This window comes from Rhizoctonia solani, chromosome 16 (genome assembly GCF_016906535.1).
Source record: "Rhizoctonia solani chromosome 16, complete sequence".
Classification (NCBI taxonomy): domain Eukaryota; kingdom Fungi; phylum Basidiomycota; class Agaricomycetes; order Cantharellales; family Ceratobasidiaceae; genus Rhizoctonia; species Rhizoctonia solani.
The window spans coordinates 2,218,104-2,241,064 of NC_057385.1; the positions used below are offsets into that span (position 1 = coordinate 2,218,104).

Consider the following 22,961-nt stretch of genomic DNA (forward strand, 5'->3'; position numbering starts at 1 on the left):
CCCTACTCGGCTATTCGGACCTTGATACTGGGACGGAGCGCGGACATTGCTCAGCCGAGACACTACATCATATATTTAAATAGGCAGTTTGCTAGCAGGCTCCGAGTACGGTCCGGAATCCTTGGGGCCAGTAGACCGAGTATGGACTGGGCCCATCTGATCCCCACTGGCACTCGAGTAGTCAGGAGCTTGTCGGGGCGGGTGCGTGCTAGTTCCTGGGTACGGGGTCGCATTTGAGCCAGCAGCGCAACGAGTAGAGCAAGTGGCTATATTGGCCCGTGCGGTGGCGATCAAACCTGGTATATTCGTGGAGATGCAGGCGATGCGAAGGAAGATGACAAGTCACGTGGTGTTCGAGCAAAGACTGAGTTCCGACGACGACCTGGTAGAATGGGTGACCGCCTGCGCAAATCACGAGCTCACGATACGAATTATGCCCCGGTACAGAACACGAGCCCGCGAGGTGCTCGGACATATCACCGGACGCCATACGTTCAGCCTTCGACTTCCCCAGCACCCATACCTTCTTCATCCACCACGCATCTAGTGGGTAGGGCTCAGCGTCCTGGATATAGTCACGTTCGGAGCCAGTCATCAGTCGATTACCACAGGACAGAGACTACACAAGCTGTCGCGACAGGCGCGATCGGAGGTGCTTTTGGACCGTACTCTGTAAGTAGGAAGCATGCTTATTGAGCGTGTGGCATCGCTCACACGTGTTGTGAAAACTGTACAGTACGAACACACTCCTGCTCCACCTCCTCCTCGTGAGGCTCAAGGGCATAGGAGGCAAGGCTCAGTCTCACGATTTACCAATACTCCATCCCATTCCAGTCACTCGCACGAGGTACGCGAGAAGGCCGCCCCTGGCCGCCATCAATCCCGAAGAGTTGCCGCTGCTCCCGCCGGCGCTACATCTACCACTGCCGGCGCATTCCTCTACGATACCAAGGATCCGGAACTAGATGACGACCTCCATAACCCTGCTGCTCTACGCAAACTCGACCGTCAATGGGATCTTTTCAGTGGCCGAGGATGGATGAACGTCAGCGCAATTGTCTTAATTTGCGGTAGCCTTATTCTTCTCTTCTGCGGATATCCTGTTATCATTGCTTTCCACAAACCTCATTTACTGACTGGCGGATACAACTTGGGAGGGATTAATGGGACCGGTCAGGTACCTGATCTCCCGAATATCCCGAGCCTCATCGACAAAGACACTCCCGATGACGCCAGGACTCGGATCGGTTATGACGGCAAAAAATATAACCTTGTCTTCAGTGACGAATTTAACTTGGATGGGCGCACATTTTATCCCGGTGATGACCCGTTCTGGGAAGCCATGGACTACCATTATTGGCCTACTGCCGATTTAGAGTGGTACGACCCTGGTGAGTATTACACATACAACAACTGTCTATTTCGCTCATATTCCGTGCAGCACAAGCAATCACCAGAAACGGCTCTCTGGTTCTTACGCTCGAGGAAGTTCGTAATCATGACCTTAACTTCCGGTCTGGCATGATTCAGTCCTGGAATAAATTCTGCTTTACTGCTGGTTACATTGAAGTCTCTGTCAGCCTTCCAGGGAACGCTCGTACGCCGGGTTACTGGCCTGGTGCCTGGACAATGGGCAATCTTGGACGTGCAGGCTACGGTGCTACGACCGAGGGTACCTGGCCATACAGTTACGATGCCTGTGATGTCGGCACGTTCCCCAACCAACTTACAAAAGACAATACACCAGAGGTTTCATACAGGTCTGGGCTATCGAGTCTTCCTGGACAAAAATTATCGGCCTGTACTTGCCCTGGTTCAGATCACCCCGGCCCCTCGGTAACAAAGGGACGGGCTGCGCCGGAAATTGATATCATCGAGGCTCAAATCAACACCTACCTTCGTCACGGCGAGGTCTCGCAATCTTTACAAATTGCTCCATTCGACGTTGGCTACTATTGGACGAATAGCACACCCGCCACCACGGTGTACAATGACGATCAGACATTCATCAACAGCTACAGAGGTGGTCCCTACCAACAGTGCGTTTCTTGCGTGAGCGCTACAAACTCGAGCAATTATGTGGACGAAGGAGGGTTCGGCAAGTATGGGTTTGAGTACTGGAGCAATCCCAAAAAGCGTAGCGAAGGATTTGTGACGTGGTCCGTGGACGACAAGGCCATGTGGACAGCGACATCGGCTTCTATTGGCCCGAATACTCAGGCTCAGATATCTGAACGCATTGTCCCCGAGGAGCCCATGGTGAGTTGAATAGCTTTAGCTATATAACACTAGCGACCTAATACATGTGTATAGTATATCATCCTAAACTTGGGCTTGTCTCCGAGTTTTCAGGGTATCGACTTTAAGAACCTCCAGTTCCCTGCCACTATGCTTATTGACTATGTTCGAGTGTACCAACGTGCTGGGCAAGAGAATATCGGGTGCGACCCTCCGAATTACCCAACTGCTGATTATATCAACAAGTGAGTTGAGCGTGGATTGCATCATGCGTCATGGATTGGCACTGACGTATGTTCAAACTTCTAGCCATATAGTCGCCTATACCAATTACAACCTTACGACTTGGGGAGCTGCAAACTTTACGTTCCCACGGAATCGTCTCTACGACGGATGTTGATGACAAAATATGACTCGCCTTTCTTGCTATGCCTTATTGACGTTAATGAAATCAGTGTTGTCTCACTACTTTTTTGCATTCCCTGTTGCATTGTTCGTACTCCAATGATTTGAATATTTTCTCACTCTTCTATCGGGCTCAACTGTTACCCCGACTCCCAGTAGTCGATAGGTAAACGGACCTTTCCTGTATATCTTCTCTAGATTTTATTGGACGGTTGTGCAATTAGACCTGTTTTAGTTTTTTTTTTATTCGTGCAAACATATTTTCTAAGATTACGGCACTCGCGCCCCAAAAAAACTTGCGATATATATAAGGTACAGGAGGTCCGTCGATCTGTGGCTATGCTGTAAATGTGACTCGGGCTGCGTGACCTGAAATTGAAATAAGAGTGACGCAGCTGACCCAGCCGGCGGTTGTGGATAAGCCTTCTTCTGGTCGACAACGACTAGAAAGGTTCTTCCCGCTGTCCCCCCGCCTCTTATCCAGACAATCGCGCTCTCAAAAACAACATTAATGTCGGTTGCTACAGTACAGGCTTCGGGGTCGAAGCCCGTGTTCACCTGTGCAGAGTGCTCTGCTACATACTCTCGCATGGAGTACCTCAGACGTGGGTTGCTCTGCGATGATAGCATCTATGCTGAGCCTGACGATTCAGGAAAATAATAGGTCATGAGAGAAAACACACTGAGACTCGACCGTTTCAATGTGAGGAATGTCTCAAAAGTTTCGCCCGTAGGTAAGTGAGATTTGGCCGAGCATCCGGCTCTGGTGATTGATATCAATCCCTCATTCCATCTCGTGGCTTATGCATTGAAGCGACGTGCTACTGAGGCACAGGCGTCGATGCCATCCTGAGGCCGAGGCTATTCGCGAGGCAAATGCTATGATCGACTCCCAAGCTGAAGGCGGGCACTTCCTTCCCCCGTGGTTACTTCAGGTCGAGCAAAACTCAAGGCTGCGGGGCTCAACAAAAAGGCACAGCCCAGATCAAGGCAGGTTAGTTGATATGCTGACTAAAAAAAAAACACCCCCGTTTGCTCAATTTCGCATGGTTGTATGCAGGGAAATGAATCATCTCTGAGTCCTTCTGATGCAACCCAATCTCCAGAACTTTCCACCTCGGACAGGGACTCGCCTAATCAACTGATGTATGGACCTTCGCCTCCCCCCTCGAATTCGAACTCGATGTTATCCATAAATACGTTTGGGTCATTCGATCAGTTGTTTTCTTTCGCTGGTCGTTCGACAGAGCCATCCTCGCTCACACGGTCTACGCCAGACACCCAATCAATTGTATCAATTGACGCGCCTTCCCCCGCAACTTCATATGGCACCGGGAATTCTGCGCCTCATTGGACCGCCCTCCCCCCGCTCTCAATGTTTAGTCCTAATGCGATGCTCCCAAAAACCGGCCCCGAAGTCACTCAGTTTGGAAGCTGGTACGTTTTCCCCCAACGTAACTCAAGCACAGGATCCGGCGCACGGGGGGCAGATGGCCAACTTGTCGATTTGAACCAAGCAGAGGACCCAGAAAATAACCAAGAGCTTCTCCAAGAAGCATATCTCTTGGGAGATGAATCAGCGGCGCAGCAAATTGAAGCCGATCTCCTCTCCCCGGAACGGTTGGTACTCAATGCAGAATGTCAGATTATCTATTCAAAACGCGGTCAGCCATTGCGTCCGGAAGACAAGTTTTAGTGAGTGTACATTCGGTCGTGTTCATGACACAAGCTCTGATGTTATGCGCGACATAGTATTCCCCCTGGTTTATTCGCTGGCTGTTACACGATTCCTCACTGGCTTTTGCCCCCGCTTACTCGTCTATCCAAATTCGCGCATCGCACTCTCACGGACCATCTCGTTCGTTTTCCCTTGGTACATCAAGCCACTTTCAAGCTTTCCGATGCACCACATTGGCTGGCATTTGCTATGTGCACGGTTGGCGGTTTAAATCCCTCGGAAACCAAGATGAAAGACGGCCTCGGCGAAGATTATTATATCAAGAATTCCGGAGCACCTTGGGACGGTGTCCAGAGTATCGTGAGAGCAGAGGTGCGCACGTGTGATGGCTTTTATTACAACGAGGAACCGAGTTATTTTCATTTATATAGAAAGTGGACATGCTTGTCAAGACATTTGTCCGTCATAGTGCCAAGCTACCCCTGTGCGACCAAGTCTCGATTGTCCAGAGCTTGCTGCTATATAACACCCCAGCTTTCCTATCCGATGATCCTTCAGAGAGGGTAATTGGGCACTTGTTCCTGGGGACGGTTGTTAAGGTAAACGCCAGAGCCTTATTTGGACCTACCCAAAAAGGCCATGCTAATTTTTTTTACTCCCAGGTCATTCGTAAATCAGGATTATTCCACCCCACCGCAGATTTCGCATCACGCCTCACAGTGCCAGCGGACGCCACTTTGGACCAGAGGTGGCGCAAATGGATCCGACACGAGACTTGTAGACGTTGCGCTTGGTTTGTATATGTGCTCGATACTATTGCCTGTCTCGAGGCGGGCATACCCTCTCTCGTATCCCCGCGTGATTTATCACATTTAGCCCTTCCAGCGTGTGATTCTCTATGGAGCGCAGGATCAGAAGTTGAATGGGCAGCATATGCCGAAGCCGGAGGACACCAGAATGAAGGAATTACACTAGATATAGCAATGCGCTCTGTCTTCGGTTGTGATAATGCCGCAGAGCAGGGAAGGCCAGACGCGATTGTAGCTCTTAGACTCGGGCCATTTGCACGGACAGTCATAGTAATGACATTGCTTCGGGGATTGATTGAATTCGGCCAGGGCAAACCCAAGGGCGGAATCGTGACTAATAACTGGATAATAAATGGGATACTGGGTGGTCAAATTGCCGAGGCTACCAACACCTGGGTGCTCGGGGCTTATCTACGGGCGTTGGCCAAGGTATGCATGACCGTTTTATTCGTTTTATTCATAAACTAACACCTTTTACAGTGGCGAGAAGGATGGGATCTTGACCCGCTCTGCACATTGCTCACTTCCCCACATGCTACCACATCTGCTACGGCAGGTTCTCCGAGCCCCGGGTCCTCAAGACCAGCGACAAAGAGTCCACCCAATGCTTCTCAGGACGGTTCAGATAGGCAAGGCTCGGTGCCAGCAACAGCATTCTTCGCTTCCACCGCCGATACCTCTGCCAGCCTGAAAGAACCGGTATTCGTCAACGATGCTCTACCTTACTGCTGGTTAGCCCTCGTCCTCGTTGACATGCTCAAGCCGGTAGAACCCCCTGTTGTACCCAACGCCAATGGGACAACATCTGGTCTGGATGCGGCCACAGCAGCGAATTTAGGTCAAAATATCGAAGGAAGCATTCAATCACTAAATGCTCTAGACGGCGTCGATTTCGGTGGACTACCGAATTACAACGACTATAGCAATGCATCTACCGGTGCACGCATCGTAGACCTGGACGAAACCAATGATAAGTTTGCGGACCTTGACTTTAGGGAGATGCTAGCCATTGCAAAGGAGTTTGCGCGAGGGGAAATGGGAGGCATGAAGGCTCCCCGACCAGGGGGTCTCTAATAAAGCCAACCCATGAGCGCTTTACCAATCGCGCCAATCGAATCGGAGGTTGAGGTGGAGGTGGAGGGCGATCATCAATGTGGAGGTGGAGGTCAAAGGATCAATCGGTGTCTCGCGGCCATGTGCTTATGTGTTTGTCAGTTCCTTGTATGGGTTTCGCCTATGTTTCTTGATCCACGCATTTGCGTTGGTGTACTCATTTTCAATCAATTATATTCAAAATCGTATGACAACGATACAGGCCTGGCTAGAAAAACACCAAAATCAAGACATATCATACACACTTTTGACAGCATACATCTTCGTATCTGCCTCGGGGCTTACTGATACCTCTCCACCAACCTTGTCTACAGAATACATCTTGGTCGTGATCGGAATCTCGTACCCGGTCTTGCCCTCGGATAGATATACCTTGGTACCCTCAGGGTGCCCCTTGGATGCACCTTGCGTCAGCTTTGGCGCAGAAGATGCCGTGCCCGAGGACGTCCCACCTTGTCCGCGTACAGGCTTTCCAAAGTTCCACCGGAGGCTTTATCCTTCTTTGGTTTGGCTGATGCGTCTACTGCCTCGGGACCAGCCTTGCTTGCCAGCCCTGCCGCGCGACCATCTGGTATCTTGACAAACTCCATGCGCTTCGCACCGCTGACTTGACTTTCAGGATCATCGTAAACACCATCGACGATATAGTAGCCCTTGCGCTCGAACTGCATGATGTCGCCCTTCTTGAGGTTGAGCACATTCGCGTCGGCCCAACACTCCGTGCGGAACTCGGTAACAGGAGTAACGAAATCTTCAACGTTGTCTCCCTCGTCTAGCTTCTTCTTGGTGATCAAGTAATCGTAATCGAGAAGCGTAGCATGGACGAGTGCTTGATTAGGGGTAGGGAGGGCTAACCAGGTAACCTTTTTCTTGGTCTTCTTAAAATCACCCTCAAGGTGAAGATCAAACTCCAATGCACCATCGGATTTGGATTTAAGAATTGCATTACCCCAGTCCATAAGAGTAATCTGGGCCATTATACGAGTTAGTAAATACCATTAGTACCAAGATATTTGGGACAACGAACCTCCTCCTTGTCTTCGAATGAATCTGCATCTTCCTTCTCCATGATCACGTTCTTTGAGTAGACTGTCTTCTTGTTGCCTACGTCCGGGTTCTTCTTGTGAAGAGGCACCTCTTTAACTTCCTCAACAGCGCTGTTTATAGTGGCAGTCACCCTGGATAAAGAAAATATTGAACACCACGTCATAGGCTACCTGGTAGCTCACTTACATGCCCTCTTTCGCAATGGCCCAGTGACGTGGGGCAACTGGATCGATAACTTTCTTGTTCAGCGCCCAGAATGTATCCCACTCTAGCATAAGCTGAGCCTGAGACGGTCCTTGGGCTAGCATGAACTGGCGAAGTGCTTCTACCGTCATACCTCGGCGTCGGATACCTTGAATGGTACTAAGCGACAGTATACACGTACTATACGACCTATCACTCACCCCGAACTGTGGGGAAACGCGGGTCGTCCCAACCAGAAACAAGTTTCTCATCCACAAACCAGTGGAGCTTTCGCTTGGACAAGAGGGTATAGATGAAATTAATTCGGCTGCAATCGTCAAGATCAATTCTAAGCTTGTTTCAAACCCCATTCAGTCTTACCTAAAGTCCCAGACGATAACCTTACGCAATCCGAGAGCTTCAATCATCCATGCATACTGAGGATTGCGGTCGCGGTACTCGTTGGTACGAAGCGCGTGAGTCACTCCCTCGATCGAATCAACGATAGGGCAAGCAAAATCATAAGTTGGGTAAATTTTCCATTTATCGCTTTCCACGCTAATCAGCACGGCCAGTGTATATTTAAGTGTGGGTACTCACCCAGTAATATGATGAGGTGTCGCATTGCATCGATAAATAACTGGATCACGAAGTGCCTTGTTGGGGTCGTCGACGCTAATTTTAGCTCGGATACACCATCGTGCGCCTTCAGTACTGCCGGATTTCATCTCCTCAAAGCGCTTCAAGTTCTCCTCGACAGGATCATCGCGATGCTTGGAAGCGATTCCATTGGTTCGTTCCTCGCGCATCTGCTCGACGCCAGTGTCGTCTGCGTAGGCTTTTCCTGACTTTATCATCTGCACCCCATATTCGTAGAGTTTGTCAAAATAATCAGAAGTATGTGTCAAGATGTCAGGCTCGATTCCCAAGAGTTTCAAATCCTCGAGAATAGTTTCCTGGAATTCAGACTACGAATAATGCGGTAAATTAAAGAACTAGATCACACGAGTGGTACAGCTCACCCGCTCTTTCGAAGGATTAGTATCGTCAAAACGAACGATCAGCTTTCCCTCATACATCCTGGCAAAGTATTGGTTGAGAATAGCCGCTTTGGCATGGCCGATGTGAAGATAACCACTGGGCTCCGGTGGGAATCGTGTGATCACTTGTCCTTTGACAGCATCAGGCAGACCGAGAGAGAACGAAGCGGCGGCCTTTGATCCTTGGCCCTAGATGAATGCGCATTCATTTATTCTATACCTGGTGATATTGTGGAAGAGTACCTTTTTAGATTTAACTTCCGTCAATGCTGCCAATGCCTGTTGAGTCGAAGTAAGAGATTCGATGTAACTCATCCAACGCTGCACATGTGGATGGGCACCACGCTTCAAGACGCCTACAGCCTGGATGCTCGCTATTCACAAAGGACGTGTTAGTGCCAGGGGTGGCTGGGCGAAACCGATCAATATACCTCTAAGTGCTCCCCAGACTGCCCAATCAGCAGCAGTTAATGCATGTCCTATAATAAATGTTCTATATGCCAGATGATCGTCGATAGTATCGATAATCGGTGAGAGCTCCGCAAATGCGGTTTTAGTCGGAAGAGATGTTGCAATTTCATGGAATCTAGTACTCTGGCAAAAAAAAACCCCGTTGGATTGAACTCATGAGATCTAAAATAATCACTCACAGTTTCAGAGTCCCCTGCACGTCCGACATTGTCTGCCAGTTGATGCAGGGCGTCCGCGGCATTCGAAGTGCTTACACCATCCACAGTCAAGACAAGACCATCGGTTTGCTCCAGATCGAACGAATATGGAATTCCAAGAAATGCCGATAATCCGAGAACTGCATAAGAAAACGGAGTCGAAGAAGGGAGGAAGCTAACACTTTTGCCAGCCATGATCGTTGTATGCGACTGGGCAAGGGAGGTCACCGAGTCACGAATATCATTTTGCATCCGCCGTACTAGAAATGGGTCATGTGATCGGCTCCAAGCTACACCCCACAATCAATTTAAGCTCAAGAGCTATGGGCTTCGAGCAATATCAAGGTCTCGGGAGCGGCGCAATAGTTCGTTTACTCCCGTATTGGAGCGCTTGAAGGGTGATGTGCCGTCGCCGCATCTCCGACACGGCTCATTTCCAAAGATTCAGGCCCAATACCGACGTCAGACACGGTGACATATTATATTTGCCTCAATGACCACGGTGTGACTTGGCCTTGAACTTGGCCGGGCCATATGCATGGGAAACACTCCACTTAAGCTTCCGCGCTCCACCGAGGCGGGTGATGCAAGTGAGATTGAGTTTCTGGCGGCACGGCGTCCCAGCCTCTCGGCGCTACGCGACTCTCGCAGCACCGGCAAGCTTTTAAAGAGCCATCCATCTGAGAAGGCTCGTTCCTAGATCACTTACCTCTCCTTTGAAAGGGCTCCCTACCTGGCTCTATTTTAAGCTCTTACGAACTCATGACTTCCACGTACCTCGCTTCGACTATGATGACTAGTACCCGCCGCTCTTCCTCACCCTTTGAATTCGTACGGGGAGGAAAGCTCGATAATCCTTATTTCTCATCAAGTTCACATTCGAACCCTCACATTATGGCGGAGATGCAATATACATCAAGCATAAACGATAGTATAGTAGAAGCTCTGTCCACCTGGGCCGATGCGAATTTGGTAGTGCCCGACGATGCAGACATAGTATGGAGCCGTACAAACGATGCACCAGAACCTCCCAGAGGTCGCTCAAATGAGCGGAGCTGGAGAAGGTTTGTCCAACGTGCTAAAAATGCGGTAAAGCGCAGCGCACACTAACGTTACTCATCAATGTATGTCTATTCCACCTATTCATAGTACATCACCCTAAACATAGCTATACCCAGGATACCCAAGTATGCCTCGTATAAATACTCAGTTTAATGCACTTGAGATTGGACAACTACTCCGAATGTCGAACTATGTTGTTGCACTGTATTTGATAGCTGCTCTTATGTTACACTACTATACATATTGTATTTTAATGAATTACAATTCGTCACTGTATTCATACCTTATTGGTGGTGCGTGCTTCCGGGAGGGTAAGCAAACTTGGAAGAGTTATTCTTTAGCAACATGCTCGCCAAAAATACAAAGCAAACACTACATACGTTCACAGATCCCGAAACGGGATACCCTGGGATGGGCTGCGCCATTAACCCGGCATTAGTTTGTTCCTAGCACAACATAAAGGGTAAATAAACCCCTACGTATGGATAAAATAAACAAACTCACCCCTTCCAGTAAATCCTCAGTGGCTTGAACATTGTCCGATAGAATAGCACCCGTATCCGTGGTCAGCGTGCTGTCAGTCGCAGCAGCAATCCCAGATCCCGAAGGACCCGGCTTCGGCTCGCTTCGGTTTAGTCCACCGCGGGCACTGCGTTTCGAGCCCTCCTCGCGAGGCACAATATCGATTAGAAAGTCAAATTGGTCGCTCTTGCTCAGGGCTCGCGCGACATCGGCTTTGGCAAGTGTGCGGCGTTTATGCTGTTCTGCGACAAGATAGGCACGTGCGGTGACTTCCGAGATGAAAACTGAGAACAAAAGGCTTGAGTTAGGTAGGGTTACGGCGAATTATTCACGCAGGCTTACTTTCACAGGCCTTGGAGAAAAGGATAGGTGCTACGACAGATGTCCCCACGTCAGTGGTGCCAATGAACTTGATAAATATGCACACCCACCATCTGCTGATATCATCTGTGCTCGGCGAATATAAGTGCTCCTGTATGGCAGTAAACAATCACTGTATCACGTACTTTTACTTCGGGGTCACTCTTCATAACCTTCTTAATTCGAGCCAATGGCAGAGGAGGATGCTTGAAGTCAGGCTCTTCTCGCTCGGCGGTAGCTATCTGACTTTGCCAGAAATATCTGAGGAATCCTTCTAGGGTATCACCCGGTTGAACATATGGTCCTTGGTGCGGCATCACAACAACAATGTCTAAAATATGTGTCCAAGTTAAGAAGAGATGAGTAGTATTACGGTCCTCAAGTTTCGTGTGTAGAATACGTGCTTTATACCTATTTTCCGAAGGTCAATAAAATATAGGGGTGTCGGGTGTGGGTAGTGGTTGAGTGGGTGGCTCACAGTTTCTCGAAGGAATGGACGAGTCGGAATGCAGCAACTTGTGTGGTCGTATTTATCCGAGTGCCGCGGCGGGTTACCATTACAACGGTGTGAACATTATGCCTCATGGCGCATACAGGGTCGAATTGTTGTGATAACTTCAAACTTGATATATACAATATAGACTTATTTAGTTTTTAGGAGTTTCCTTATACAGCCCACACAAAGCACTCAAAACAGCCCTGAGACCACTGACTGAAATGTCTTCGTCGACTCCAATGCCCCACGCGGTTCGGCGATTCGATGCAGCATCCATGCCGAGCAAGACGTACGACGCGGCCTTGACGCTTGACCCAGTTCCAATCGAGTGTTGAGCAAACTCACGAATTTCGATCTGGCCGTGCAATTCGGCCCCAGGTGTTTGAGGGGTCCGTGCGTTCTTGCTCAGGTGGGCATGCAGTCCGGCAAGGAATGCGGACAACGGGCCGTTTCCTTCTCCAATAACTTCCTCGTTCTGTCCAGCGATGGAAACAATTCCCTCGAACCTTCGCGTATGGGCATCTTTTTTGAGGATTGCATACTCGCGCAGAGTAAACGGTCCCTGCGAAACTTGATCGTATTCGTATGTCTTGTGGAATAAGGAAATAAGCCCATCGAGGGAGATAGCACCATTGGTAGAGACGTGTTGAGTTTCGTAACTTTGAGGAAGGCAGTTTGCAAATGTCTTGGCAATTCCAATGACAAGCTATCGTAGACCGCCGTGGCAATGTCTGCCTCGCTTTCGACAATGTGAGCCTTGGCTGGGGTAACAGGGTCGCTCCCGAGGGCATTATTCGCGGCACTAATTACAGCGCGCAGAGCGGATGCAGCTATATTAGCATCAACACCTATTCCCCAATATCCGCCAATAGTCTTGTCATTGGGATCTGCGTCCGGTTTAACAAGTTCAACGTAGGATGCGGCCTTGACAGAAGTTCCTTCTCCGATAGAGTGTTCAGAGTATTCACGAACAGAAAGGTGCAGGTCCAAGTGCCCATACAGGGCATCGAGAAGAGCAGAAAGAGGACCATTGCCTTCACCACGAATCATGCGTACTGCACCATCGACCAAGAGCTTCCCTTCGAAACGGCGACCTGTGTCATGAACTCCGTTCTCTTGGTTAGGCGAAGTTGGTCTTGAGGGTGGAACCTCGGATAGAGTAAAGGACTTCAAGACCAGACGGCCTTCATAAACTCCGCCTCCAAAGCGATATGTCTTCTTGAAGGAAGATACGATGTCTTCCATTGTTATTTCTTTTCCAGTCTCTTCTGATAACGCCTGTATAACTTGGTAAATGATACTTGCATACGACGAGGAAGATCGAGAGCCAAAGCCTGCTTGATCAAGTACGAAATTCCTCCCTTTCCTGACTGCGAATTGACGCGAATGACTGCTTCATAGGTGCATCCAAGGTCTGCAGGATCAATAGGCAGATATGGGATTTCCCAGTATAGCATATTGCCTGTTTTGATATCGGCTGCATGACGTTTGGCCTGCGCCTCGAAGCCCTTTTTGATCGCATCTTGATGTGAGCCGGAGAAAGCAGTGAATACGAGTTCGCCTGCATAAGGGTGTCGAGGATGAACAGGTAGCTCAGTGCAAGCAGTCACCACATCGATAACGGCCTGCAAATCGCTAAAGTCGAGACCTGGCGAGACACCTTGGCTATACTGGTTAAGAGCAAGAGTCACAATGTCAACGTTGCCGGTCCGTTCGCCGTTTCCGAGCAAGGTGCCCTCTACTCTGTCGGCCCCAGCCATCATGGCGAGTTCAGCAGCGGCAACCGCGGTGCCTCGATCGTTATGAGGATGTAAACTAATAATAACCTTTTCTCGCTCGGAAATACTCCGCGCAAAGAGCTCGATCTATTGTCTCTTTAGTGGCTGGCCATATTAAATCTTGTAGCATTCTCACCTGGTCCGCATAATGATTCGGAGTCGCAATCTCGACGGTCGCTGGCAAATTGAATATGATCCTTTCCTCGGCGAGGCCTGCCTTGCCCCAGGCCTTCTTGACTTCCTCACAAACGCGAGCCGCAAAATCTGGCTCAGTTTGAGAGAACGTCTCTGGGCTGTATTCATACTTGAACTGGGTGCCGTACTTGGCTGAGTATTCATCAACGAGTTTTCGTACAAGCTTAGTATGTGTGACCGCAAGCTCGACGGTTTCGTCTTGCGAGTTGCGGAATACGACATCACGGAAGCAGGGGCAACACGCATTGTACATGTGCAAAATGGCTTTATTGGCTCCGGCGAGAGCTTCGAACGTCCGGGTAATGAGGTCGGCCCGAGCAGGGGTCAATACCTAAATTCTGGTGAGTACTGAATAGGATCGCCATTTCATTTATAAACTTACCTGGATCCATACATCGTCGGGAATAAGCCCACCCTCGATCAAATTACGAGTAAACTGGAAGTCGGTTTCGCTGGCAGCAGGGTACGAAATCTCGATCTCTTTCAATCCACACTTGACAATCTGCTGGAAGAAGCGAGTTTTTTGGGCAATAGACATCGGGTTTGCGAGGGCCTGATTTCCATCACGCAAGTCTGTAGATAGCCAAATAGGAGGCTTAGTGATAGTCTTGCTCGGCCATGTACGATCGTGGAGGTCGAGTGGGGTGTATGGCCTATATTTGACCGCGGGGTTCTTGCTGCCGACCAGTATGATACATTAGCAGACATCAAATGTACACTTAACCCATGTACCCACAGCATAGGCATCGTATTCAGTTAAATTTTGGTCGTCCAAGGTTATTCCCTCTCAGTGGTTTTGTCGTGGTATAGAGCAAGAAACTAGCCGAGTCATGTCGATCCAACTCAAATAAAAATCTTGAGATGATGAAGAGCGAGTCAAATCAGGCAAGCGCTAATCGCCGATTAGTGCCGAGAGTAGCGTCAACTGACTAATCACAGCATACAAATTATGGAATGGGGGTCTCAAATGAACTTTTAGACGGATAAAATTGAGAGAATACACCGAAATTTCAAGCTTGAGATGTATTGATTTCTGCATCCTTGGCCCCCTCGGCGCGGGCCAGTTCAATACTCTTCTCCCATCTACAGAGCATTCAGTTTCAATGACCATTCATACTCATGCCAAATATTAAAATGACCCACTCTTTCTGCAATCTCAGCTTTCCAGGCCGCGAATTCTGCTTCCGAGTATTAGATGGTCCCATCGACCAGCTCCATAGGGATCAGTTCTTGTTTCCCCCCTTTTCTTCTTGGGTTCGAGTGTATCGAATAGCTGATTTGGAGAATACCAGTCGTGCGAGTCTGGAATGGGCTCATCCTCTAACTTCGGTTCAGAGCTTTCTGCTTGGGGACCGGTAAGACGCCATTTCCAAATATCAAGGCCTCCGGATTCTTGTGCCGCTTTAGATCTAGTTATCCGCTTCTTTGACGGGGTAAGGCCTGGTGTGGCTTCAACAACCGAATGGAATTTTTCGACCTCGCCAGTCGAAATAAGGTCAGGAAGGACTTTATCCTTGAGATACCTATTAACGGCCTGTCAATCTACTCGAACAAGTAAGAGTAAAATTAACACTCACGAGCGTGAACGGAAAGGATGGGTAGGGTTAGGTGGTTGAGGAGGCACAGGCTTTGGTACTCCACGTCGTCCTATATATTCCTTAGGTGGTGGAGGGGGTGGGAATGGGGTGGCAGGATACTCGGACAATCCTCGAATATACAGTTCTTGTACTCGCAGTGCGTTTTTATTTGCGAGTAGCTTCCGGACAATATTTCGAGCATGAGGACTCGACATAATGAACTAGATCAGATGCAATAAAACCTAAATCGTCGCCGTCATTAAGCGCCAAGTTGTCTCCCACTTGTCCATCAATCGAAACCGGCCCTGAAGCACCGCGCCCGAGACGCGTCTCAAATATTAATCCTGGATACGTTCCATCATCCACACTACCTCTAACATGGCATCTGAAGCTGCTGCACCCGCACCAACTGCTGCCCCGGCTGCTGGTAAATCCGGCGAAAAGTCTTTCAATGATAAGGTAATTTTTTGAGTTGTGGATAAAATTAGTGGTTAAAGTGTTATGTGGTCCCAGGGCAAGCCTATGGAGGTCAGGCTGTCCAACATGACAGCCGCCAAAGGTGGGTCGCGGTGTGAATATTTTATGTGAGATGTATACTTACTCATGTGTAGCGATTGGCGATGTTGTGAGGACTTCGTTGGGCCCAAAGGGTATGGACAAGATGGTGAGTATCAATTATGGACCATATGTATTCACTAACTAAGGCACAACGCGAAGATACAAACATCTCAAGGGGAAGTCATCATCACCAACGACGGTGCAACGATTCTTAAGCACATCGCAGTCTTGCATCCTGCCGCGAAGATGGTGAGCCACTTCAATCTTTCCAGATAGGTCCAATCTAATAAGTTACTATAGTTGGTAGAACTTTCAGCGGCTCAGGATATCGAGGCCGGAGATGGTACGACTAGCGTTGTGGTTTTGGCAGGAAGCTTGCTTGGCGCAGCTGAAAAGCTGCTCTCCAAAGGTGCGTATTCAGTAGATTTTACCATTCGCAGAGTTATGAATTGCTCTACTACAGGCATACATCCTACGGTCATTGCCGAGTCGTTCCTCCGCGCGTCAGCCAAAGCGGTCGAATATTTGACTGATATTTCTACCCCTGTTGACTTGAAAGACAAGGGATCGCTGTTGCGCGCTGCAAGCACGTCCCTAAACTCCAAGGTGAGCCTTATTCCACTAAAATGGCACGACTCAAACTGATCGACCTGTTTTAGATCGTGTCTCAATACTCCTCCATCCTTGCTCCCATCGCCGTCTCTGCTGTTACTCGTCTCATCACCCCTACCTCTGCGAACGTAGATTTGCGGGATATTCGTATCGTCAAGAAAGTCGGAGGAACGATTGAAGACACCGAACTTGTGGAGGGCGTAGTATTGAATCAAAATGTGATAACTACGGCTGGGGGACCGACTAGGATAGAAAAGGCCAAGATTGCGTTGATTCAGTTCCAGCTGAGCGCACCTAAGCCCGACGTAAGTTCCTTAAATCTTACTCGGTTACGGCACTAACCAGTTACTAGATGGACAATACCGTCGTGGTCAATGACTACCGTCAAATGGACAAGATCCTTAAGGAGGAACGCCAGTATCTTCTCAATATGTGCAAAAAGATCAAAAAGACGGGCTGCAATGTGATCCTTATCCAAAAATCCATCCTCCGCGACGCGACAAACGAAATGTCACTCCACTTTTTGTCCAAACTCAAGATTCTGGTCGTCAAAGAAATCGAACGAGACGAGATTGAGTTTTTGGCCAAGAGCACGGGGTGCAAGCCCATCGCGGATATCGAGGCGTTTACGGAAGACAAGCTCGGGTACGCGGACTTAGTGGACGAAGTCGAGAAATCCGGCGCGAGGATCGTGACGATCTCAGGTGTCAAAAACCAGGGCCGAACGGTCTCGGTGCTATGCATGGGTGCCAACTCGTTGGTCCTTGAAGAGTCGGAGAGGAGTCTTCATGATGCGTTGTGTGTAGTTCGGTGCCTGGTCAAGAAGCGGTCAGTTTATTTGGTTTTGTTACCCGGCCGAGTCTGACGCTTTCTTTGGGGGATAAGAGCTCTGATCGCAGGCGGCGGCGCTCCCGAGATTCATGTCTCCCGGCTGCTGTCGCAATATGCACAAACACTCAAGGGAATGGAATCTTATTGTTTCCAGGCGTATGCCGACGCACTCGAGGTTATTCCGACCACCTTGGCAGAGAATGCCGGATTGAACCCGATTGCGATCGTTACTGAATTACGCAACCGTCATGCGCTTGGGGAGAAGAATGCAGGTATCAACGTCCGCAAGGTGTGTCCTGTCATCTACATATCATCTCGGCTGTCATGGAATTATTGATCGCCCATGCTACAGGGACTTATTTCGAACATTTTGGAAGAGGATGTGGTTCAACCATTGTTGGTGTCCACGAGTGCGGTAGAACTTGCAACCGAAACTGTTGCATTATTGCTCAAGGTGGACGATTACCACCTTACACGATGATTGGATACCGGATTGATGAGACAGGAGAGTGCATACGGCATGACGTTGGGACATAATGCAAATGTATTCAAAATCTAGTATAGTAATGCGGCTATTCAGGCGATTATACACGTGCAATCTTCGAGGTGAATGCGTGCTCGCGAGACGTATAAATGCCGTATCCGTTCCGGAGTTTGGTCTTTAGATGGGAGGTGCCGATGGGTTTATTGACCGGCCGAGATATCTTTCGTAGACCTCGTGCAGGACGTGTTGTCTGGAACACGTTCAAGGAATCTACGATCCTCCTTTTGTGAAGGGGAAAATCATAGCACCTGAAGGAGATTGACCCTGATATGAATCGTCGAGACGAGCATCCCCAACACGCTTGTGTACCGAGGCGTGTTGAACTGGGGGGATTCTCGAAATGAATGTTTGAGAGGGCTTTGGGGCACACATCGATTGGTGCTGCTAAAGCCAGCGTCCGCTGTGATCGAAGGGTCGTATGGCGGGTGGCTCCGGCAATCGGTGGGAGTGGAGGCGGAGCGGCCGTTGATCGAGATAGTGCTCCACCGGAATGTAGACACAACCAATCGCAAGAGAGCATGGCGGGACGGGACCACGGTAGTTAAGGGGACAGGAGACATCCAAGAAGCACATGGTCCGTCTGAAACGAGCATAATGCGTGAGAGCGGAGAGAGCAAGTGGTAACAGCGAGATGAAAACTCGGTCCATTGTCTAAATGCAGATGATTTACAAGGAATTTAAGAAAGCGATGGCGGTGTGGACTGTCCGCGATTTAAGGTGAGGCATAACGAGCCAAGAACTCAAAAGGTGGAGGATTGTAGGTGCATTTGGGATTAGCACGTGATCAGACACTAGTCTGGCAACTTACCCCCACCCCACTGAACGAGTACTAGGCTACGACTGGATATGCCGAGCGAACAAGTAGTAACGACTTTGCCGCTGGCCGAAACGCATATTACGGCCACGCCGCAGATCAAGCTGTGCGGGACATGTCATAGTCCGCTCACAGACACGCCCGAGCTCGTGTTTGTCGGTCCCGCCAGCCCCGGCGACGTTTTCAACCCCAGCCCTTTTTGCGGTGTCTGTGCTGAGCGCGCCCGCTCATTTGACGTGTTTGCAAATCCCCTCGGTCCTCGTCTGCGCCGACAGTCCACACTTGCCCCCATGGTCGAGGAGCCGACCGAGTATACCGAGAGCCAGCACCCGCCAGCGACGACGACGACGACGATGGCAACGACAACAACAGCAACACTACCAGCGCACGATCCGCATGTACAGTCTCCCCAACGCATGGACCTCTCGCCGCTCACGATTGGGTCGGGCCCGTGCGCATTTGATTCGCATCCCCATTCCCACTCGGTCCCATCTCATCACACGCTGCACTCGGCTCGCTCTCTCTCTCGCCCGACTCACCGCCTCCCAGTGACCGCGAACACCCTAGGGACTCGGCGCTTCGCTCTCGTTCCGCTGCCCTTTCTGAACCGGATCCGTACGCCGACGTAACCCGGCTCAGATTAAACAACACCCGCCAGGACTGCCTCTACCCTGGTGCCTCCTTCGTGGGCATCCAGAAATCCGGCCGAAACTCGTACAACGTCTCGGTCACAATCGTGGTTGGTTCTTCCCCATTTGGCCGTTCCTCGCTTCCTCACTGATGTGCCCCTTGCGCTATTTCCTCCTCCTAGAATGTCGACTTTCCGGGCTCAACGCTTTGCGGGTACCTCACCATCGAGAACCTCACCGATGACCACCCGCAGCTTACCACCTACTTTGATGCAGAGATCATCGGTTGGTGACATCATGTATCATCCCCCCTCTCTCCCTAGCTGATTTCGCATACAGGCCCTAAGTATGGCTTTCTCACACAGAGCTATGGCGCCTCTGAGATGGACGATATGACCCATTGGGGCCGCTTCGACTCGTTTAGAGGTGCGCTGTCTCGACCCAGTTGTTTGAATCGAATGATGACCCTTTACACAGCCATCAAATCCGAAATGCGTCGCCCCGGACTTACTATCCGCCAAAAGTCTCTCTCTGAACGCGGATTCGTATTTATGCGCTGGAAAGAGAGGTTTTTGGTCCCAGAACACCAAGTCCGTGGAATTCGTGGGGCGAGCTATGACGGTAAGTCGCCAGGTTCTGAACACGTGGTCCTATGCCTCGTTCTTTGCCTTCATTTTGGGTATTTTCTATTACTCTCATTACCGCGTGGAATATTCATGGGTACTTATTCAATACTTGATTTAGGCTTTTATTATGTCTGCGTTCAATTGAATTCGCCCGCCGAGTCTCCGTCTGCGACGCACAGTCATCCATTCCGCGAACCGACATCACCTGTCCAGAGTTACCATCCTCTCCCCCACCTCCCACATAGTCAACCCCATCACACACATTCCCATGTACCTCCAACGCGCACGCGAACCATGTCATCCGCGTCTGCCAATTCGGCACGATCGCCCGGTCCCATGTTGCCCGAAGTTCTCCAATCGGCCGAAGAGTTCCCGCCCCTGTCGCCGACCAGTTCACGCCGCACGTCCCAATCCCAGCCTCCACAACCTCAAATCCACACTCAAAATCTCAATCACCGAGCGACGTCTCCTACGAGCCCACGTATTACTCGCTCCCGAGAGAGTTTTAGTGGGCATGGAGGGGGGCGTGGACCGAGAACTTCGACGGCCACGATGACTGGATTCTATTTCCATCAGAATTCAGAACCGTAAGTTTCGAGCCTGTTGTTTAGTGATCAGTGATTGAGTTAAGACGTTTTACTAGGTACCAACAACTTACGTTACACCACGTACCCGAAAGGACGACCTCGGTATTTGAGTTCTGCTAACCCAGTCCAAGTCGGAACAGGTCTTTGCCCCCCTCCAAGTTCAATATTGGTTACCTCATCTTGCTCTCAACACCCATCACTAACACACTAAACAACCCCTGACCCTTGCTTTACCCTGACTTTTTTCTTTCTCTGTTGTACTTTTACATCACGCGCGCAAATCTCCCATCTCAGCCTCTGTCATTTTGTCACAAAATCTTGTTTGTCTGCCTGCGGATCGGTCACCCCTGTTTGTTTTGCTAATCGGTTTCTGTGTTGTACGGTTTGTTAGTGAATATGTACCTGCGTTTATTATTATTCTCGTCCGAGTGAGATTTGCGGCTTGCCCCTTAACATCGAAGGACTGATCGCGTAGATCGTAGATCACCCAGGGCGTTTTTTGCCATTTGATCGGCCTCATCCGTTCCGGACCCGATCTCTCTGGGTCTTCAACTCGAAGCACTTCCTTCTAGTCCTATCACAAAACTTGATATAAGCTGTGGTTCTACTCAATCCACATATGGGTGGCAAGGTGGTTAGGGTTTGGAGGTGAAAAGAGGTGGCCGTAAGAAGGCAAGCCGCCGGATTAAAGGGTAATGAATGCCGACCGATCGCAGTATGCCCTCAGAGGGCATATGAGCCCGTTTTAAATAGCCCCAAGGTTCAGCAGCCCAGGCGGGTGCTGTCTTTCCTCAAGAGTCAAACTTCTCACAGAATGCCACATGTACAAATATATCCAAGGTTTTTACCTTATCGCCCATCGCTCCACAGCTCCACGGCCCCACATCTACCCCTGGCTAGGGGGGGAGGGAGTGGTTGCCAGGACTTTTTATTCATTTTGAGCGGGCAGGAGTTTGGAACTATCTTTCCATATATGGCATAATGAATTGTTTATGTGACGTCGGTCCGATGTTGATAGCTAGGCCCCTAGGTGTCACTAGAAACCAGCTCCTGCAAACCTTTGCCCACATCCACTCTTTCCCTCTCCCTCTACTCTCGCCTTCCTATACCGTAGAGCCACCCGAAAGAAGAATTGTTTATTCGCGGCGACTCGGCTCGGTTCAATTAAGCGCCCGGTAAGATGGGTCAATCTGGATCTCGACTATCTTTTTCTCGCCGGGACCCAAGCGCTCGCTCTCGTTCTCGCTCTCGCACACCCACGACCCCCAAACTCAAACGCAGTACCGATTCCAAAAATAGCAATCCCCCCAGCCCACACCAAACAACCACCATGTCTTCTCCCTCGTCTTCCAAGTCCAGGTCGAACAGGGTCCCAAAGTATCTTTTGGACGCTTTGCGTGACCCAGATTTGCTCATGGAAAACTGGTCGGTTTTGGCCGACTTGGACTATTACCGACAGCAAGCTATGCGCGAATCGTTGGTGCGCACGCATTACGCCAAGCCACCCGAGATCGCACGGTACTCGATCTCTCAAGCCGGAGAAAACAGGAACCGAAATCGATATCAGAATGTTGCGCCGTATGACTTGAACGCTGTTCGTGTGGGTGAAGAAACGTTTGGTCCTGGGCGAGGGATGTATTTGAATGCAAGTTGGGTAAGGGAGCGGGCCGGTGGCGCATTGTGGATTGCTTCCCAGGTATGCTCAGTATGGTTTTATTGTTGTGGCTCATCTAACCAACGACGATAATCATAGGCTCCGCTCCCAAACACTCATTACGAATTCCTGGCATTGTGTACGGATATTACTCCCAAAGAGAAGCGAGTGCGAACGATTGTGCAGCTCACACCCTGGGTAGAAAAGAATTCCAGGCTGCGCATCCATATTTCCCCGATGGCCTAGGCGAAAGTATCGTTGTTAGCCGAGTCTCTCAGCACCCAGACGAACCCTTGGCCCCAAATCTCGCCTACGAGTAACGGTTGCGCGGAAACGATTTGTTGCCGAAGCGGATTGCTTTATACGCAGCTTGGAGATTACGTATGAAGATTGGACTGAAGGACCGAGCCCCGTATTCGAGGTGCGCCATTTGGCATACGATAGTTGGGCGGATCACGGGGTTCCCAACTCGCCAAGTACAGCATACCAACTCGCCTTGCTTGCCGATCGATGCAACCGCATGCCTCACACACCCGAACCGGGTGAAGAGACCGACCCCGCTCCCCCACCTATACTTGTGCATTGCAGCGCCGGTGTAGGACGCACCGGAACATTTATCGCCGTGTCTTCGTTGCTGCGGTCGTTTGGACTTTTACCTCCCGCTGCTCGGCCACCTTGGGATACTTACGTCCCTGAACCCAGTGCGGCTACAGCTGCGGATAGCTTGCCCGATGATGATCAGGTTGTGCAGGAAGTTGATGCGTTGAGAGAACAGCGGACTTTGATGGTACAGATGCCAGAACAGATGGAGTTCATATACGGTGTCTTGACAGCAGCGCTGTCCGGTAAGTTCGAGGGACAGCCAACTGGGGCGGCATGACTTCCTTTTTTTTTTACATCATTTCTGGTTTTGCTCTCTTGGATTGCTTTCTTGA

The 22,961-nt window shown here is 50.0% G+C and overlaps 9 protein-coding genes across 9 annotated transcripts; 5 read left to right on the forward strand and 4 right to left on the reverse strand.

Annotated features, from left to right (window-relative positions):
• Positions 1-390: 390 nt before the first annotated feature.
• Positions 391-6,204, forward strand: RhiXN_01959 (Beta-glucan synthesis-associated protein (SKN1); the record flags this gene model as incomplete). Its single annotated transcript, XM_043321778.1, has 11 exons — positions 391-672; positions 737-1,391; positions 1,442-2,259; positions 2,314-2,483; positions 2,548-2,633; positions 3,579-3,637; positions 3,704-4,338; positions 4,396-4,693; positions 4,753-4,920; positions 4,984-5,559; positions 5,611-6,204. The coding sequence occupies 11 exons, from the start codon at positions 391-393 to the stop codon at positions 6,202-6,204; spliced, it is 4,341 nt and encodes a 1,446-aa protein (XP_043187601.1).
• Positions 6,205-6,468: 264 nt separating this feature from the next.
• RhiXN_01960 (glutamyl-tRNA synthetase) lies at positions 6,469-9,433 on the reverse strand (the record flags this gene model as incomplete). Its single annotated transcript, XM_043321779.1, has 11 exons — positions 6,469-6,636; positions 6,696-7,211; positions 7,271-7,421; positions 7,477-7,642; positions 7,695-7,801; positions 7,855-8,022; positions 8,074-8,441; positions 8,496-8,702; positions 8,757-8,887; positions 8,945-9,107; positions 9,164-9,433. The coding sequence occupies 11 exons, from the start codon at positions 9,431-9,433 to the stop codon at positions 6,469-6,471; spliced, it is 2,415 nt and encodes an 804-aa protein (XP_043187602.1).
• Positions 9,434-9,943: 510 nt separating this feature from the next.
• RhiXN_01961 (uncharacterized protein) lies at positions 9,944-10,291 on the forward strand (the record flags this gene model as incomplete). The annotated part of the gene is made up of 1 exon (XM_043321780.1): positions 9,944-10,291. One exon carries the CDS (start codon positions 9,944-9,946, stop codon positions 10,289-10,291), a length of 348 nt encoding a protein of 115 aa, XP_043187603.1.
• A 236-nt stretch (positions 10,292-10,527) lies between these two features.
• On the reverse strand, positions 10,528-14,341 carry RhiXN_01962 (2-isopropylmalate synthase; the record flags this gene model as incomplete). Its single annotated transcript, XM_043321781.1, has 13 exons — positions 10,528-10,563; positions 10,624-10,689; positions 10,748-11,049; positions 11,108-11,137; positions 11,197-11,212; positions 11,272-11,536; positions 11,604-11,747; positions 11,807-12,210; positions 12,252-12,899; positions 12,923-13,486; positions 13,536-13,925; positions 13,977-14,271; positions 14,331-14,341. The coding sequence occupies 13 exons, from the start codon at positions 14,339-14,341 to the stop codon at positions 10,528-10,530; spliced, it is 3,171 nt and encodes a 1,056-aa protein (XP_043187604.1).
• Positions 14,342-14,750: 409 nt separating this feature from the next.
• Positions 14,751-15,386, reverse strand: RhiXN_01963 (uncharacterized protein; the record flags this gene model as incomplete). Its single annotated transcript, XM_043321782.1, has 2 exons — positions 14,751-15,117; positions 15,172-15,386. 2 exons carry the CDS (start codon positions 15,384-15,386, stop codon positions 14,751-14,753), a joined length of 582 nt encoding a protein of 193 aa, XP_043187605.1.
• A 163-nt stretch (positions 15,387-15,549) lies between these two features.
• RhiXN_01964 (TCP-1/cpn60 chaperonin family (T-complex protein 1)) lies at positions 15,550-17,653 on the forward strand (the record flags this gene model as incomplete). Its single annotated transcript, XM_043321783.1, has 10 exons — positions 15,550-15,630; positions 15,685-15,730; positions 15,783-15,835; positions 15,889-15,978; positions 16,030-16,138; positions 16,193-16,335; positions 16,389-16,646; positions 16,694-17,169; positions 17,227-17,461; positions 17,525-17,653. 10 exons carry the CDS (start codon positions 15,550-15,552, stop codon positions 17,651-17,653), a joined length of 1,620 nt encoding a protein of 539 aa, XP_043187606.1.
• Positions 17,654-17,756: 103 nt separating this feature from the next.
• On the reverse strand, positions 17,757-18,276 carry RhiXN_01965 (uncharacterized protein; the record flags this gene model as incomplete). The annotated part of the gene is made up of 2 exons (XM_043321784.1): positions 17,757-17,906; positions 17,965-18,276. The coding sequence occupies 2 exons, from the start codon at positions 18,274-18,276 to the stop codon at positions 17,757-17,759; spliced, it is 462 nt and encodes a 153-aa protein (XP_043187607.1).
• Positions 18,277-18,562: 286 nt separating this feature from the next.
• RhiXN_01966 (vacuolar import and degradation protein) lies at positions 18,563-20,492 on the forward strand (the record flags this gene model as incomplete). The annotated part of the gene is made up of 7 exons (XM_043321785.1): positions 18,563-18,981; positions 19,080-19,269; positions 19,342-19,444; positions 19,499-19,585; positions 19,637-19,780; positions 19,904-20,372; positions 20,429-20,492. The coding sequence occupies 7 exons, from the start codon at positions 18,563-18,565 to the stop codon at positions 20,490-20,492; spliced, it is 1,476 nt and encodes a 491-aa protein (XP_043187608.1).
• A 1,210-nt stretch (positions 20,493-21,702) lies between these two features.
• On the forward strand, positions 21,703-22,906 carry RhiXN_01967 (protein-tyrosine phosphatase; the record flags this gene model as incomplete). The annotated part of the gene is made up of 3 exons (XM_043321786.1): positions 21,703-22,068; positions 22,126-22,224; positions 22,292-22,906. The coding sequence occupies 3 exons, from the start codon at positions 21,703-21,705 to the stop codon at positions 22,904-22,906; spliced, it is 1,080 nt and encodes a 359-aa protein (XP_043187609.1).
• Positions 22,907-22,961: the final 55 nt, after the last annotated feature.